We start from the raw sequence: 18,140 nt of genomic DNA, 5'->3' as shown, positions 1-18,140 counted from the left end.
TAGCCATCGTCCACAAGTCCACCCTCAAGGTCCCCACCCACGCAGACGACACCCTCAACACCGCCGAACACCTGCACTTCCGGATCCACACCGACCCCAACACCACCCTCAGAAGTACACTCATCTATAGGCCTCCCGGACCCCGGGCTCAGTTCAGCGACTCCATCGCCGACCTCGCCAGCACCCATGCACTCACCTCCACGGACTACATCCTCATCGGGGACCTGAACTTCTACCTCAAGAACAACAACGACGCCAACTCTGCCACCCTGATCACCAACCTCGGCAACCTTGGCCTCAGACAACTCGTCACCGCACCCACCCACGCCGCCGGCCACACGCTGGACCCCGTCTTCTCCACAAGCAACCACGTCGCCTTCGACCACACCACAGAACTCCACTGGACCAACCACTGCTGCATCCATTTCACCTTCAAGAAACCTACCACGCACCACCGCACCCAACAGCTGCCTCGCCGCTGCTGGAGCAAAGTCACCGAAGACCAGCTGATCACCACCCTCGCCCAGAACCCACCCACCGACCCCACCAACCCAGACACCGCAGCCCACAACCTCAGACAGTAGATCGACGACTGCACCAACACCCTCGCCCGCTCAAGAAACCCTCCAACAGCCATGCCAGCAAGAGAGCCACCTGGTTCACGGACAAACTACAGACCTCCAAACGCGCATGCCGGAAACTGGAGAAAATATGGCTCCACAAACGCACACCGGACAACCAGGCAGCCCACAAGGACGCCACCCGCAGACATCACCACCTCATCAGATTAGCCAAGAGATCCTCCTTCAAAGACCGCTTGGATAATAACGCACATGACAGCAAAGAGCTCTTCAACATCGTAAAGGAACTCTCCAACCCCAGCGCCAACACCAACGAAATCCTGCCCTCACAAGAACTGTGCCACTCACTAGCCATCTTCTTCCACCGCAAGATCGCTGACATCCACGACAGCTTCAACACCACGACCGCCCCGACTACGCCACACTCCACCTCCCCTGTGAACACCACCAGCGCCATCCGCCTCACCTCCTGGTCCAACGCCAACGACGACGAGACACAGAAGGTCATGAACTCCATCCACTCAGGGTCTCCGTCAGACTCGTGCCCACACCACGTATTTAACAAAGCAGACGCAGCCATCGCACCCCAATTAAGGAAGGTCACCAACATCTCCATCGAAACAGTGACATTCCTCGAAAGCTGGATGCACGCCGAAATCAACGCCCTCCTCAAGAAGTCTAAGGCTGAACCCAAGGACCTCAAAAACTTCCGGCCCATCTCCCTGCTCCCGTTCCCGGGAAAAGTTTTAGAAAAAATAATCAACAAGCATTTGGCCTGCCACCTGGATGACAACAATGTCTTGGACCCATCCCAGTCCGGATTCAGACGAAACCACAGCACAAAAGACAGCCCTCATTGCCGCCACAGATGACATCAGGCGCCAACTAGACAACGGCGAAACATCAGCCCTCATCCTCCTGGACCTGTCGGCTGCCTTCGACACGGTCTGCCATCGCACTCTAAAGACATGCCTCGTAGAAGCCGGAATCCAAGAGAAGGCCCTTGAGTGGACCACATCCTTCCTCTCCGGCAGAACCCAGAGCGTCCGCCTCCCACCCTTCCAATCCGAAGCCACCGACATCATCTGCGGCGTCCCCCAGGGCTCATCCCACAGCCAGACACTGTTCAACATCTACATGGCCCCCCTCGCACAAGTGGCCCGCCATCACAACCTCAACATAATCTCCTACGTTGACGACACCCAGCTCATCCTCTCCCTCACCAAGGACCCACACACCACCAAAACCAACCTCCACGAGGGAATGAAGGCCGTTGCCGACTGGATGAGGAGCCGCCGTCTGAAGCTGAACTCGGACAAGACGGAGGTACTCATCCTCAGACCCTCCCCCTCAGCCTGAGACGACTGCTTGTGGCTGACCACACTGGGAACAGCACCAACACCCACCGACCATGCACGCAACCTAGGATTTGTCCTCGATTCCTCCCTCTCCATGTCCAAGCAGGTCAACGCCGTCTCATCCTCCTGCTACAACACCCTCTGCATGCTCCTTAGGATCTACAAGTGGATACTGACCGAAACAAGAAGAACGGAGACACAGGCCCTCGTCAGCAGCAGACTGGACTATAGCAATGCACTCGATGCAGGAATCCCAGCCAAACACCTACAACGACTACAAGGCATCCAGAACGCCTCCGCCCGACTGATCGTCAACGTCCCCCGCCGCAGCCACATCACCCCCACCTGAGAGACCACACTGGCTCCCTGTCGACAAGAGGATCACCTTCAAGCTCCTCACCGACACACACAAAGTACTCCACAACGCTGGACCAGCCTACCTGAACAGCAGATTCAGCTTTCACACCCCCCACCCGCCAGCTCCGCTCCGCCAGCCTCGCTCTCGCCGCAGTCCCTCGCATCTTCTTCTTCTCAGAACTGGCCACTTATCACCTAATCAAAGCAGCTTGGCTGTGCCTGTTAAGGCTGACCAATCAGATGGGAGAACTAAAAAGCTGTATTTTACCAACACGAGGAGGTGAGGTGAGGACAAACCTACAGCGCTTTTTGGCAGTATTTAGTATTACTACTGTGGGGTGGTGACCGCAGTGTAGCTTGGACATTTATTCCTTGGAAAAACATAGGGGACTTGGGCAGAACATTCCCAGTTTTTCTTAAGGCTTTGGACTGTACGGACTCCACTGTTGGTACTGGGTCTGCTCATCTGGTCATCTGTTCACTTAGCAGGATGAGCAGGAGGAAGGCGAAGGATTCCCTGGTGGGGGGGGGCGCAAAGGGGACATTAGATGCATTTTTATTGAGGGCAGTGTCTTTATTAGTGCATGAGATCCAGCTGGCTGAGAAAAGACTCTCATTGGACTCAATTATATCGCAGAAGAGGTCGTCAATGCTATGGTCAGGTCACCTAAAGTTGGCAATCCAGTAGCCCAAGACACTGTAAATGGTGACCGGTGTGTATCACTTACAACGCAACTTTTACGTCGTAATGCTGTTACAACGCAGCTATTACAACGCAGGATCCATTACAACGCATGGCATTACAACGCATGGCATTACATCGCAGATGCTATTACAACGCATACCATTACATCGTAAGTATTGGTAAGTATATAATTTATTTTAATTTTATTTAATATTATATAAATGATTTAATTAATATTAATTATAAATAAAAATAAATAAAAATATTTATTTATGTTTTTAAATATTATAAATTAAATTTATTAATTTAAGTAATTTTTTAAATAAATATGAGTATAGGAGTATATGTATAGGTGTACTGAGGTTTTAGGGCAGGGTTTGGGTTTTGGGGTACAGGGGTGTTTTTAGGTTTCAGGTTTGGGTTTTGGGGTACAGGGGTGTTTTTAGGTTTCAGGGTAGGGTTTGGGTTTTGGGGTACAGGGGTGTTTTTAGGTTTCAGGGTAGGGTTTGGGTTTTGGGGTACAGGGGTGTTTTTAGGTTTCAGGGCAGGGTTTGGGTTTTGGGGTACAGGGGTGTTTTTAGGTTTCAGGGCAGGGTTTGGGTTTTGGGGTACAGGGGTGTTTTTAGGTTTCAGGGTAGGGTTTGGGTTTTGGGGTACAGGGGTGTTTTTAGGTTTCAGGGTAGGGTTTGGGTTTTGGGGTACAGGGGTGTTTTTAGGTTTCAGGGCAGGGTTTGGGTTTTGGGGTACAGGGGTGTTTTTAGGTTTCAGGGCAGGGTTTGGGTTTTGGGGTACAGGGGTGTTTTTAGGTTTCAGGGCAGGGTTTGGGTTTTGGGGTACAGGGGTGTTTTTAGGTTTCAGGGTAGGGTTTGGGTTTTGGGGTACAGGGGTGTTTTTAGGTTTCAGGGCAGGGTTTGGGTTTTGGGGTACAGGGGTGTTTTTAGGTTTCAGGGCAGGGTTTGGGTTTTGGGGTACAGGGGTGTTTTTAGGTTTCAGGGCAGGGTTTGGGTTTTGGGGTACAGGGGTGTTTTTAAGTTAAATAAAATTAATTATATTATATTAATTACATTTCTTAATTAAAATAATTAAATTAAATACATTATTTTAAATAATTTATTTTAATTACAATCAAAAAAATATTTAAATTAAATTAATTTAATTATATTAATTAAATAAAATTAATTACATTTTTTATTAAAATTAATTTAAATAAATAATTACTATTATTTTAATTAAAATAATTTAATTAAATTAAAATAATTACATTTTTTTTAAAAAGGTATACTTACCTATACTTACGATGTAATGCCATGCGTTGTAATAGCATCTGCGATGTAATGCCATGCGTTGTAATGCCATGCGTTGTAATGGATCCTGCGTTGTAAAAATTGCGATGTAACGGTCTGCGTTGTAAAATAACGCGTTGTAACATCATAGATCCATGGTGACCATATTGTAATTAGCTCGAATGCCACTGTTGTAGCCTCACAAGTAGCGTGATCACCAACGCATATATCCGAGTTATCACAGGAGGTGCTGTGTATGATAAAATCAGGTGTAGAAGAGAAGGAGAAGGGCGGCGTCCCACATCTAGAACAATCATGCGGGTCAGGGCAGGCACAGGGAGGCCCCGCTACGGTCACGACACCGAAGAGGTGTGAATCAGTCATCAGGGAATGCGGGGAGGTGGTTACCCGGTCTAAAAGGGCATTGTTAGATAGAAGCGAGACTAATAGGCCTGTCACCCCTCTAGTCGGCAGTTAGCATCAGTACCATTAACCGCATGCGCGCTAGCGGTTTTCCCGCTGCGCGCTGCGATTTTGAAAATCCCGCGTTACGTGACAAGGTCAGCTCTTCATCCGCGTAGCGCAGGTTACGCCCATGACGAGCTGACCTTGTCATTAGCGCCGAAGGGGTTAAGCAGAAAATGTGTGTGACAGGGTAAAAGGATACCTTTCGAACATGCCTCTATCATCAATTGATAGATCTGCACTATTTTCATCATCACTAAGTGACACAACAAGCTCATCAGTGGTGATCCTAATGATTAAAGAATCCATAAGCTGGAGGCAGTGTTACAATTCAGTAAGAAAGATTTAAACTCAGTTTTAAGGGAGAAAAGGATAACTGACTGAGAAAAGATAGAGTGTGCTAAACCAACTGTGTCAATGTAACACTCAGGCCATATACAATCAAATGCTCAGAGCTACTTCAATTTAGTAACAAATATTCAACAAAGATTTTATTTAACAAGACTGCGAACGGTCACATTGCACTTTTTGGTGGCTTTTCCCGAGATGATCTTTTGTTCCCAAAAGCTACCCAAATGTCCATTTTAGTCCAATCAGACTACACTGTATGTTTTACTTTTTTGTAATGTTTATGTAGGGATTTTAGGAAACAACTGTTATGGCCATTGTTTTTCAAATAGAAAATGATGTATTACAAAGATGCTTTTAATTTTATTAGTAATCTGAATAATGTGAATTTATGTCAGTGAGTATCATATGCCATTCAAAAAAGGAAACAGCTGCTATATCTGAACATTTTAAGATATGCCCTTTAATTATCCCTCATCTGATGCTTTGATAATGCCTTATAACCTGATTACCATTGAGTTAATGCCAGATTGGTATCCGGCATATTGCTTTAGTATAACTAACTGTCCATGATTTGCGATCACTTTTATGGATTTTATATAGAATTTTAAGATCCATTTGTAATTTTATCTGTGCGATTAGTTCATGGATATTTTTTTTCCTACTAATGATTGGTTTGATTACAGATTACCTATTAAATCCTCACTTGATATCAAATAATAAACCTTAAGTGAAACAGACCCCACAACAGGTGATTTGAGTGATGATTTGATTTGAGTGTGAGAAAATGTTAGATAGTAGGAGAGCCTTACCGATTTTCCAGATAATATTTGCAGGCAAAAGGGAATGCGTATGGAGTCAGAGGGTAATCATTCCAGGTAACATGCCCTATTGAAAGGGAAAAATATATTATTGAAATTTCAACCAAAAGCATGAAAAGTCCTGTATTGACACTTGCATTAATTTCCTGAATTATTATGCTCACGCTATATATTTTTGTTTATACAAGCTTGTTTGTTTGAAATATTTTCACATTTCCATGTGTCATTTTAAATTAATTTGTTTGTTTCTATCACCATAGCTCCAATGTTTAAAAAAACCTTGCTAACTTGAGATAGACATGCAGATAGATAGATATATAGATAGATAGATGGATGGATAGATAGATAGATAGATAGATAGATAGATAGATAGATAGATAGATAGATAGATAGATAGATAGATAGATAGATAGATAGATACATAGATGATTAATAGATAGATTGACAGATAGATTGGCAGATAGAATGATTGATTGATTTTTGGACAGGCAAAGACACACAAGGGAGTCACGTTGCCCCACCCCCTTTCTCATTAATGGTAAAAAAATAACATATTATACTGGTAAAATGACATTGAAGAGACCCTGTAAATAGTAGTGGAACTGTTTCCGAAGGTAAAGTTATTGTTACCTACAATCTGTGAAGAAGTAATAAGTGATATTTTTCTGTTAGTTTGCTTTACTGTGGCAATAAACCTCAAATGTGTTTTTGCACTGCAATAAAGACAAGTGACTGCACATTTATTAGTGCAGTTTTTCAAGATAACATGGTATACAATCCATATTGATTTATACCGCCATGACATAAATATGTACATCTTGGTGCTTTTATTGTATATGACCTTGAGTAATTTTGCCTGTGTGCGTACCTAATATTCAATTGCTACACTGCATATATGGAAACAGCACTGAAACAAGCAAAGCTTATCCCACCTAAAATTGGAAGCACTAAGGTCACAATATTACAACATGCTGATATCACCATCCTCCTGGACCATTGCAGAACTGGGCTACAGAGAGCCCTCAACACCTTGCATAATTACAACTTGGCCAACAGAAGGGTGGCAAATGACTTAAGACTAAGGAAGACTAAAGTGCTAGTCTTCAGGAATCCAATCAAAAACATCAACTTTATCTGAAGACTGGCTCCTTGATAAATCCACTCTGCTGATACTTATAATTACCTGGATGCTTGGATAAAGGCAAAAGGGGAATAAAAAAAGTACTTGCTGCACATTGTGGCAAAGGCGTAATCAATATTAATTAGACTGTGAAAACAAAACAGCACCCGGGAAAGCCTGTCCTACCATCCTACTGAGACAAGTACTAGCAGCAAAAACACTACAAAAAAGCAAAGTAAATGGATAATCTCATGAAATCAAAACAACTACAAGCTGTGGGGCCATCGTATGCCAACAGCCAGCCGGACTGCTTTAGACCTTAACCTTGTCTCTGTTGTGCAATTCACAAAGCCTGCATTAAATAAATAATGCTTGCATGGCTAATAGGGCTGCAATTCAAAGAAGTTAACCCCAAGTGTCAGTGATTAATTAAAACAGTCAACTGTAGACTCTGATCTTAAAAGTATGAGTCTTTTAATAATTTGTTATGCTGTTGCCCAGCGCTTCCCACGCCGCACACTGCTAAAACCACTCTTTCTCACCTATGGCATACAGACGAGCAACAAGACACAAACTTGGGGCCGAATGTATTGCTTTCTCACACAACTCAGTGCAGCAGCCACCAAGGCAGCACTGCATGAGAAGAAGAGAGCACGAGAGCACCAAATTTACTGAAATATGGCACTCTCCTCCACTCTCCCTAGCTTCGACTCTGAGATCAGCTGCCGTGCGCCACGGAGACACCTTTGCGCTATAGTGCAAGGGCGCTCTCCTGAGTCTGGCATAGGTTTTTTACTGGAAGAATATCCCTCCTGTAAATAATACCATGCCTAGACTAACGTTAACTCTTTTTCCACCTTGCACATGAGTTGTAATGTGAAGAACAAGTACAAAGTCGAAAAAAGAAGGAAAAATGTAAGCAGTTGTCCTTCATTGCATCAACGTCAAAAGGGCGCAGTTTTCTGATGCTTAACCCTGTCTACTTTATTGAGTAAATAGGGTTTAGCAACAGAATCCTTGGGTGATGCATGTAAATGCCCATGCACCATGCATGGTAAGCTCCCTTGGCGCTAGGTAATGCAAGGCAGCACTATGCGCTGATTCGTGTTACTTTTAGGGAATTTCCAGCGCTAAACATGCTTAGCGCTGGGAAAGTAAATTGGAAAAAAAGAATTTGCACTGATTTGCATCACTTTTATGTCGCAAACACAGCATAAAATCTTAGTAAATTTCCCCTAAGGTGTTCCGTCTTACAGAGCCTATGAAATTTGACAAACACATTATCCTTTTGCAATTGATTGTACTGCATGTACCATAGTACCCAGCCTATTATTTACCTTTTTTAGTACTGTCACTAGAGGTGAACATTCCTTCTCCAGGACCAGTTCCCCGCCTAAGAACAAGCACTTCAAGCACTTGATTTCCCTGCAATGCAGAAGGCTCTATGCCGTTAACCATAGTGTTCTACTCCAGTGTGCATGCACCATACCTGCCAAAGACACCAGCACAGTCTCAAAAGTATTGTACTACCCTGCCAGTGACTATGGTTCTGTATGCACTTAACTTTATACTGCTATATGTTTTCTTTTTCTTCTGGTTAGAGATTTTAACTTTGCATGGAAGTACTTTATTTGTCTTAATGAGCCCTTTGGCACATGTTCACCTATGTTTTAATGAATTGTTGCCTTACTGATTGTATGTATTAGTGCTTGATATGTCAAATACTGCAAAGTTTTTTATATTGTAAAGATTGTAATTATTAGTACAAAAAAAGTATAATTCAATTAATAAGCTACACATAAACAACCCCACTTTGAGGGTTTTATTAAAATATAAGCCCTTTTGGTATATATTACTGACCTAACCACCTGACATATAAATATATATCAGTGTTCCCACCATCACAAAGGCAACATCAGTTCCTTTGAAGCTTGCAGCTGAAACCTTCAGCTAGGCAAGGAGTAGTTCTCTTCCATGCCAGCCAGGGTGACCTGAGGGACACATTTTGGGGATCAGAAACTCACTCCAGCAGAGGTTAGCAATAGGGTTCAGGCAGGTCCATTTGCAGGTCCAGGCAGGCCCGTTGCATCAGGTCAGCTGGGCAGTTGCATGGAGGCCTTTGAAGCTTGCTGTGTCCATTTAATTTTTAGAAGAGGTAATCCAACTGACCCTTGGAGTCACTTTGGGTAGCCTGGGATTAAGGCAGGCAGGCAGGTCCAATCTTCCTTCTTCAGCAGCAAGGCAGTACTTCAAGCACCAGGGTTATCTTCTGCCAACATGGTAAGCCTTCTTCTGTTAATTCTACAAGTCCAGGAGCATTCTGAAGAGGGGCTTAGGGGGTCCAATATTTATACCTAGGGCCAGATTTTGTTTAGGGGACTCCCTGTCCTATAACAATATCTGGTAATGGAAAGTTCTCACTCCTCTGTAAGACTCCGAACTATCTGGGGTGACAACATGCAGGTGTCAGATTCTTTTTTGTGTGTCGTAGGAAATGCTCTTTTTTGTCTGGAAGAAATACACAACGCCACACAGTAGGGCTATTCAGAGCTATATGACCCAGGACAGAGGAAGAATTCAAGGACAGATGGGACTAGAAAATGCCAACTTTTTTCATTGTCAAGTGACTTTTTCAAAATTGTAACTTAAAATCCGGCTTCATCATTAGGAAGAGTTTTAAATTGTAATCCATTTGAAATTACTTTCATACACACAATCGCTGGGCTTGGAATTAAATTATAATAAAATAAGGGTAATCTGTTTTTCAGCAAATACCAGCCTTCTACCAACAGATTCAAGTGCAAAGCAGCAGGGAACAAACTAGATAAGGTCAGATGTTATAAATACCTAGCAGTGGTAATTGAATTCCAGATTAATATACAAGGAATACATAGTTTAATGACGGGCTTTGGCAAAGAAAATGCTTTTCGCGTTCAATATACTTCATAAAAAGCTTGGTTGTTTGTCTCACTCCTACCTGCTAAAAGTTATAGTAGCTAAGTTCCTCCCTTCATGTACATATGGCTCAGGACGCCTAAAGAGGAGGGATGCATCCACCCTGAACCAACTGCAGTTCATCCTGTTTAAACACATCTTTTGACTTCTGCAATATACTTCCTAAACACAAGTCCGATTGGTATCCCGGTTATTCAACCTAGCCCAGGTAAGGGTGGTCGCACTTATTAAACTGTGTTGGAAAATGAGATCTGCATCACTGACTCCTTTTGCTGGTTAGAAACGAAGACCCAGCACACACATAAAATGACTGGGCTACAGTGCTCAGCAAGCATTACAAAAATTGTTAACAGAGCAGCCAAACTACATGCCTGGACAAACGACAAATCCATTTGAGAGTTTACTATTTATCTATATGTACCCCAATTCTAAAGTTAGCACTTTTTAAATATAAGGTAACCAGGTGTTAGTCAAGTGAGAGATAGGGCTTACAGAAGTGATACAAAAACGTTAGGAGTTTTTCACTGCCAGGAAATGTAAAACATAAGTATACAAGCCCTACTTTATAAATACAATGACCCTTGTCGTAAGAGCCTTTGGGACCTACCTTGGGGATTACATAACATATTAGAATGGGAAGGTTTAAGCCTGGTAAAAGTGTGTTTTGATAGGTCGAAATAGCAGTTTCCAAACTTTACTATAGGCTGCAGTGAGAGTTCTGAGACATCTTTTAAAGTGCTACTTTAATGGCACAATAAGTACGGCAGAACCACCAGTAGCATTTGATTTATAAGCCTCAGGTACATATAGTACAATATACAAGGAACTTTAAAGCAAATTAAATGTATCAATTAAATATCTGCTACTTGTACCCCATTTTATGTGAGACCACAAGCACTTTCACACTGGTTAGCAGTGTTAAAGTGCACAGAGTACTGAATGTCAAACAGAAAATGCGTTCAGCAAAGGAAAGGAGTGAAGGCACACAGTTTGGGGGGACTCTGCAGAGAGGCCCTGGTCCAAAATAGTTACATAAATAGAATTTCGCAATTGTCTGTCGGTTTAAACTTTCTGGTTTTGAAGTTGAACATTACACTAATTAGCTGCATTGATATTATGCAAACAATATTGCAAATCAAATCAGATCAGCATTTTCTCATGTATAATTTGTTGATCTTATTAACATTCCACTTAAAAAAAATTCTCAGATTTTTGAGGAGGCTTAGGCAACAGGCGAACACAATTCACTGCTCTACATTTCTTTAGCAAAATCAGTCTGATGTCCCCAAATCAAAACCATATTTTATTTGAACTTATAACACTATATAACTAGAGAGTTTATTGAATTATCTTGTGGCCTTCACATGTTAAGCCTTGTCCATGCCTATCTATGCCTATCTATGAATTAAAAAAAGAATAAGAACCTGCTTACCATCCTCAACAAACCAGGAACCGATGTAGTCTTCATTGCCAAGATTGTCAGGTTGGCCTTTACCAAATCGCTGAATTGTCATTTTAGATCCGTCGGTATTCATGTACTCGCCCTCCTTCATGTAACAAAAAACTCAGAGTGATCAAACAAAAACTTTGTAGCTAAAGACGTACAATACTGACCCAAAGTCGGAACAAGCTTAGTGGTATTAAATTCCAGTAAACCCAGAGAGTTGAATAATTATATCAGACAGGGAAGTTTTAATATAGCCTTATAGCCCGATGCTGAGGGCTACACAGGTTGTTATAGGCCCTGAACCCGAGTTATAGCCTGAATCACAGGCAATAGCCTATAATTAGGGTGAAGGCCTTTAAGAACAGGTAAGCCAAAGGCAGATGGGCTATAAGGTTATTAGAACAGTCCACCCACTAGGGGTGGAATGTTCTAAATTATAATGGGAGAACTAGAAAGAAAACCATTTGAATGTTGGAGCTACAGGCTTACAGTAGCTATTATATGCTCACAGCCACTCCATTGTCTTCAATGGAGCTCTCAACATTCCACTGTTCTAATTATACATACGAGTTTATTCATGACATACATATTTTATTATCTTTAGTTGCATTACATTTTATGTTAGGCTTATTTCTTAAATTCGCTAACCATATCGATAGAAATGGGGGTTCAGGTTGCAAGATGTATGCACCCTGTCCAACCACAATCCTAGTCAGAGTATGTCAGATACACACCATATAATAACCTGTACTCACCCTCTGTAGCCTGGCACATAGCGGGCAGGCTTAACTTAAAAGGCAATGTGAAATATTTGTGCAACACTTCAAACAATAACACAGTGAAAACTAACACAAACAACTCCATACCAGTTTTTGAAAAATAGATGATGATTATATAATAAAACTAGACAAACATCCAATAAGTAGGGGTCAAGATAAGAATTTTTATAGATTAAATGCAAAAATAGGGTTTAGAAGCAGTACGCGCCTAAAGAGTTAATTGGATGTGCAGAACCTGGACAAAGGTTGTTGTCTTCTTTAAGTTAGCAGAAGCACACAGCAGATAGTTTGCTGCTTTGCAAACATTACTGCACAAGTTTATTTTGCAAATAACTCTTTAACCATTTTCACATGAGAACCTAACACTATTTTGTTCCGGTCAAGCCTAGACAAAACATACCGATGCAGCTGTTGTTTGGGGAATATGCACTTTAGTCCTTTTGGAATACACAAATAGGTAGCACACACTTGGAGAGGGATTTTTCCAGGGAGAAGAGCCAGACAGCACCTGCGATGTGATCTACCATCTATAGACTCAGGTACGGGGTCTACAGATAATGCCCAGAGATTTTCTGATAGATAACCCTTCTGCTTCTATACAAGGGAAGGGAGATTAGGCTATATTGTTGTTTTATAATGATAGCTCCTTTCATGATTTACAGACTCATTGCTACGCTTACCAAATTTATGTTATACATTTTCCTGCTTAATGTGGCACATATAGTGCATATTAGAGCACGTTAGGTAAAATAAATATTTTAAACTGGTTTGTGTCTCTGTCTGATCTTATTGTGGACAAGTACAAGAGTGCGAGCAAAAGGATGTGTCTTGCAACCTTGATATCTGAGAGAGTTGAGACTGTTGTGTTCTGGGGTGTCTAATCATTTGTCTCTCTGTGAGTGAGTAGGAGAGCAAGTGAGACACTCTAGCTAATCTTAGGCATAGCTCTGTGCTTGTGCAGAATCGCTACAACACTGTACCTTGCAGAACTGCACTACCTAGTGACTTCTGTATACGTCATGACAACCGCCCTCAGGGGAAGGTGGGGGGAGGAGTAGCGGCCATAATACGCCACAACTTGAAATTCACTGCACTAACTCCTCCTGATCTATCGTCATTAGACAATCTTGTTATAAAATTCGAATCTGACTCTGCCACCTTGGTTTGTGTTTTACTCTACAGACCCCCCACCTCCAGAAAATGCCACTGTTCCCGCAATCTCTGGTTGAACAGGTTGCCCACCTCACAACATATAAGGCAAAAAGTTTATTGATCAGTGATTTTAATTATTGGGCCAATGACACATCAGGTGGTCTTCACTCTGCCAAATTTACTGACCTACTCACAGGGCTAAATCTTAATCACAGTTGACTGTTGCTACATATAATATTTTGTATTTAAATAATTAAATAATGAAGAATGCAGATAAGCCAAGCTGAGTGGGTTTAATAAATCCTCATCCACGAACATCCACAATTAACTGACTCCCTCAGAACCCCAGAAGCGTGTACATTCTTAGAATCAAGAACACTGAGTGGAATGACAACTCTTAAAGAGAGAGTAATACATTAATGTAAAATGAGAGAACATCACACATCTCCCTTCTTTTATAAAATGAAAAAGAACATCACACATCTCCCTTTCCTTATAAACAAGCTAGAAGAAAAACAACAGGCTAAATGAAGAAAAAACAGACTAAACATAATCTTTCAAATAATACGGCGCACTACGAATTCTTTGACTTCTTGTAGAAGACGAAGACACCCTGTCAAAAGAAGCGTTAGAGGGAAGAAAAGAATTATTGCACAAACTATTGTCATTATGAGACGAGCCACAATTCACATTAGGGTTAACAATAACAACACGACTCTTATTCCAAATTCTTCCATCTTCAGTCTTAACAGCATTTTTGAAAATTTTGACAACAGCTCTAACATCAGTATATTTTGACCACGGTTTTCGTCCAACAGGGGTCTTTATCTTAACTAGATCACCAACTTTTATCTCATGAAACTTAACACATTTCTTTATGTCAAAATATGACTTACGTGCACTTTGCTTAAGCAATTCTTTTGTCCTCCATTCACCTATATCATTGTTCACCAAACCTTTGTTTAAGCACATCCACCCAGGACACAACAAAGTATTAGGAATCCTCCCTTTGAAAAGCTCGAATGGTGATCTCCCAGTGGAAGAATGAGGGACAAAGCGATAGGTATTTATCCTGTCTTGGAGAGTGGTTTTCCAATTCAAACCAGAAGCCCGAGCAAGTTGAATTGACTCTTTTAGAGTTTTATTGACCCTCTCAACAGCACCATTAGTCTCAGGGTGATAAAGTGAACATTTTTTTTGAGCAATACCACATTTTTTTAAAAAATCAACAAAAAGTGAGGAACAAAACTGGGGACCATTGTCAGATAATATACTATTTGGAAATCCTTCCTTGGAAAATAGAGGCTCTAAAAAGTTAATGATGGAATCAGAAGTAATCTCCCTGACAGCAGAAACTTCAATCCATCTTGAATAAAGATCAATTAAAACAATGAGGTAGGGAGTGTCAGAAACACCAGATAAAGGACCCAAGATATCAATGGCAACCTCATCCCAAGGGTGACCAGGTAAATTCCTCTTAACCATGGGCATTTGTCTAGTTTTAAGAATCTTGTCGCTAGAACAACACTCAGGACACTCTCTGACCATTCTTTCAGTCTCAAGATCCATACCCGGCCACCAAAATTGCATACGTAAGAACTCTTTGGTCTTAACAATCCCCAGATGACCACAATGAGCTAGGGACAACAACTTTCCTCGTAGCGAAGAGGGAGGAACAAGTTTAGTACCACGAGTCAATAGACCATTACTTACAGAGAGCTCATCTGAAACTAAAGACCAAGGTTTAGACAGGCGTAAATCACCATTTAAAGAAAGAATCACATTGGAAATTTCTTCATCTTTACCCAACTCCAACCTCCATTCATTTTCATTAATTGCACCATCTGTAATTTCACACACATTAGTACATTCATCAGGTTCACACAATTCTTCATGATCAGTATTCTCACTGTTGACTAATCTAGATAAACAATCAGCTGATCTGTTAGCTATCCCAGGGATATATTCTACCTCAAACTCGAATTCCTGTAGAGAAACAATCCATTTCCTAATTCTTGATGAAATGGCATCTAGACCTTTCTTTGAAAAGACCTCTCTCAAAGGTTTATGGTCAGATAACACACACACCTTCGTTCCCCAAATGAGATTCTTGAACTTTCTCAACGCCCAAAAAATGGCAAGGGATTCCTTCTCTATTACTGAGTAATTAAACTCCGATCCTCTGAGGCAACGAGAAGCACAGCAAATAAGATAGTCTTTACCATTTCTCTTCTGAACTAAAACCGCACCCAGGCCTTTATCACTTGCATCTGTGAACATGACAGTGGGTAGTCCAGGAACAAACGCATGAAGGGAAGGAGCTTTTTTCAATTCTTTCTTGATACACTCAAATTCCACTTTACATTCACAAGACCAGTCAAATACGACACTTTTTGCAGTCAACTTTCTCAAATTATGGGTTTTGTCTGCGAAATTTGGAATAAATTTACCATAAAATTCCACCATGCCCAAGAATGAGAGAAGTTCATCTTTACAGGTTGGATCCTTAACTTTGTCTATAGTTTCAACAAGTTCCTTCTTCGGAAAGACACCATCACTAGTGATACGATGACCCAAATAATTAACTTCCAAAACTCTAAATTTGCATTTGGATCTCTTTAAGGTCATGCCAGCACTAGCTAACCGCTTTAAAACATCAGACACACGACAATCATGTTCAAGAATATCATTTCCATAGATTAACAGGTCATCTTGATAGCACTTAACACCTGACAAACCTCTTAAGATCTTTGACATGATACGTTGGAAGACCGAGGCAGCCGAAACGAGGCCAAAGGGCATTCTCTTAAATTTAAACGTACCCATAGGTGTAATAAAGGCAGTCAGGTCTTGAGAATAAGTATCTAGCTCTATCTGATGGTACGCGGAAGCTAAATCAAGGGTGCTAAAATATTTTGCACCTTCTAGAGTGCTGACTATTTCATCAATATTGGGAAGGGGAAACCTATCAACCACTACTTCCTTATTTAGGGCTCTCAGGTCAATGCAAAGACGAATTTCACCTGTAGATTTCTTTGCTATAACCACAGGCGCAAGCCACTCCGTCGCCTCCACAGGTACAATAATATCATTCTTCACAAGTTTGTCAAGTTCTTCCTGAACTTTCGCCTGTTCTACAAGGGGAATCCTCCTCACTTTGGCCGCAATAGGAAGAGCATTGGCTTTTAATTTTATGTGAAGTTTATAACCCCGCAAACACCCTAGTTGCTCTTTAAAAACATCTGGAAATTGCTTTGCTAAAGATAAAGACAAACTTTCATCACTCACATTTTTACTTACAGAGTCAGACACTTCTTGAATTTGAACTTGGGGAGTGGCATTTGGATCAAGAGTTACTCCTAAATAGCGTTGATGTAACCAACCTAATAGTGCATCACCTTTCTTTGACACATAAACTTTACCAACAGTAATCCTCGAACCAAGTTCTATTTCAGCCATGAAATAACCCAGCATCATAATGGGTTTTTCACTATAACCTAGAGGAAAAATATCACACTTGAATAGTTTCACTTTGTCTTTAAACAACTCATTATATAACTTTTCATCAATTATGGTTATTTTTGAGCAAGAGTCAAATTTTAAATTAATCATAGAACCTTCTACACTAACTAAATGAGATGGATGGTCTGATTTGTCATCATTAACCTCAAAGCAAATCGATCTCACATGAGGCTGAGGCCATCTTCTTCTTGAGTTATCGCTATTATATGTTTTACTTCTGCATAACTTCGCAAAATGACCCCTCTTATTACATAAATTACATGTTACTTTCAATGCAGGACATATAGGTGAATTAGCCAAATGATTATATTGACCACACCTAAAACAAGAAAACTTGCTAGTAGAGAAAGGCAAAGAAGAATTAAAAGACCTAGCCTGCTTTTCATCACTTTCAAAATGTTCTACTTTTTTTTTTTTAACTGATAAACAGTCTCATCCACTTTTACTTCATCCTTCGACTCAGGGGTAGCTGGCTTTTCTTTCTCTTTTCTAAGTTCACCAACACATTTCGTCATGTGTTCCACTTGTTTCGCTATAGTTAAAACTTCTTCTAATGGAGGTTCATCTTTTAGCCATAGTTCTTTTCTTATATCATCATGTGCGCATCTTAAAACAAACTGATCACGTATTCTTTCATCCAGTGTCTGTCCAAAATTGCATGACGAAGCAAGTTTTCTCAAGGAAGATACATATTCTTCTACTGTTTGATCTTTCTTTTGCTCACACAGACCAAAATGGTACCTTTCCATGATGGTGCTAAGTCTCGGCAAATAATGCCTATCAAGTTGAACTATGGCTACCTCATACTCATTAAGATTCCTTTGTTCAGCCGCTGTTAAGTCTGGTAAATGTTCGAGAACATCTTGTCCTTCGCCCCCAAGACAATGTAATAAAAGTGAGTGTTTCCTTTCAGCACTCAGATTGGTTCCGCAGACTCTAGCGTAGTTCGCAAAAATTTTTTTTCATTTTTTCCATTTTATATTTGGCTCTCCAGGACTTGTAAGGAAAAAAGCAGGCTGTGTAACATTTTGCATTTCTTATATTATATATAAGTACACCTTATTAGTTTAATTAAATATGTAATCTGTAATCAATCACTTCTTAATGTTTTCCTTCTCCTATTTATGCCTTGTTGAATAAGAGTTTGTATTCTCTCTTTCTTTGTGTTATTCTGTATTAAAACGTAGCTTGAATCACAATTGTTTTAAAATTTCTCTTGATCTCCACAAGATGGCAGTGTAGATAGATTGTGCTTTATTATGACTCA

The 18,140-nt window shown here is 41.0% G+C and overlaps 1 protein-coding gene across 2 annotated transcripts in view; it reads right to left on the bottom strand.

Moving 5' to 3' along the window:
* The window catches only part of LOC144769196 (snaclec bitiscetin subunit alpha-like), a 237,873-nt gene that overhangs the window by 27,711 nt on the left and 192,022 nt on the right, over window positions 1-18,140 (bottom strand). For both annotated transcript variants that reach the window (XM_078653217.1, XM_078653225.1), the window contains exons 5-6: window positions 11,406-11,520; window positions 5,890-5,965 (exon numbers count right to left, since the gene is read on the bottom strand). In XM_078653217.1, coding sequence (XP_078509343.1) covers window positions 5,890-5,965; window positions 11,406-11,520 — 191 coding nt within the window. The remainder of the gene's footprint in view (window positions 1-5,889; window positions 5,966-11,405; window positions 11,521-18,140) is intronic.

The sequence above is a fragment of the Lissotriton helveticus genome, chromosome 1_1 (genome assembly GCF_964261635.1).
Source record: "Lissotriton helveticus chromosome 1_1, aLisHel1.1, whole genome shotgun sequence".
In the NCBI taxonomy this organism is placed as follows: Eukaryota; Metazoa; Chordata; class Amphibia; order Caudata; family Salamandridae; genus Lissotriton; species Lissotriton helveticus.
This window is presented reverse-complemented; position numbering and strand designations above follow the sequence as displayed.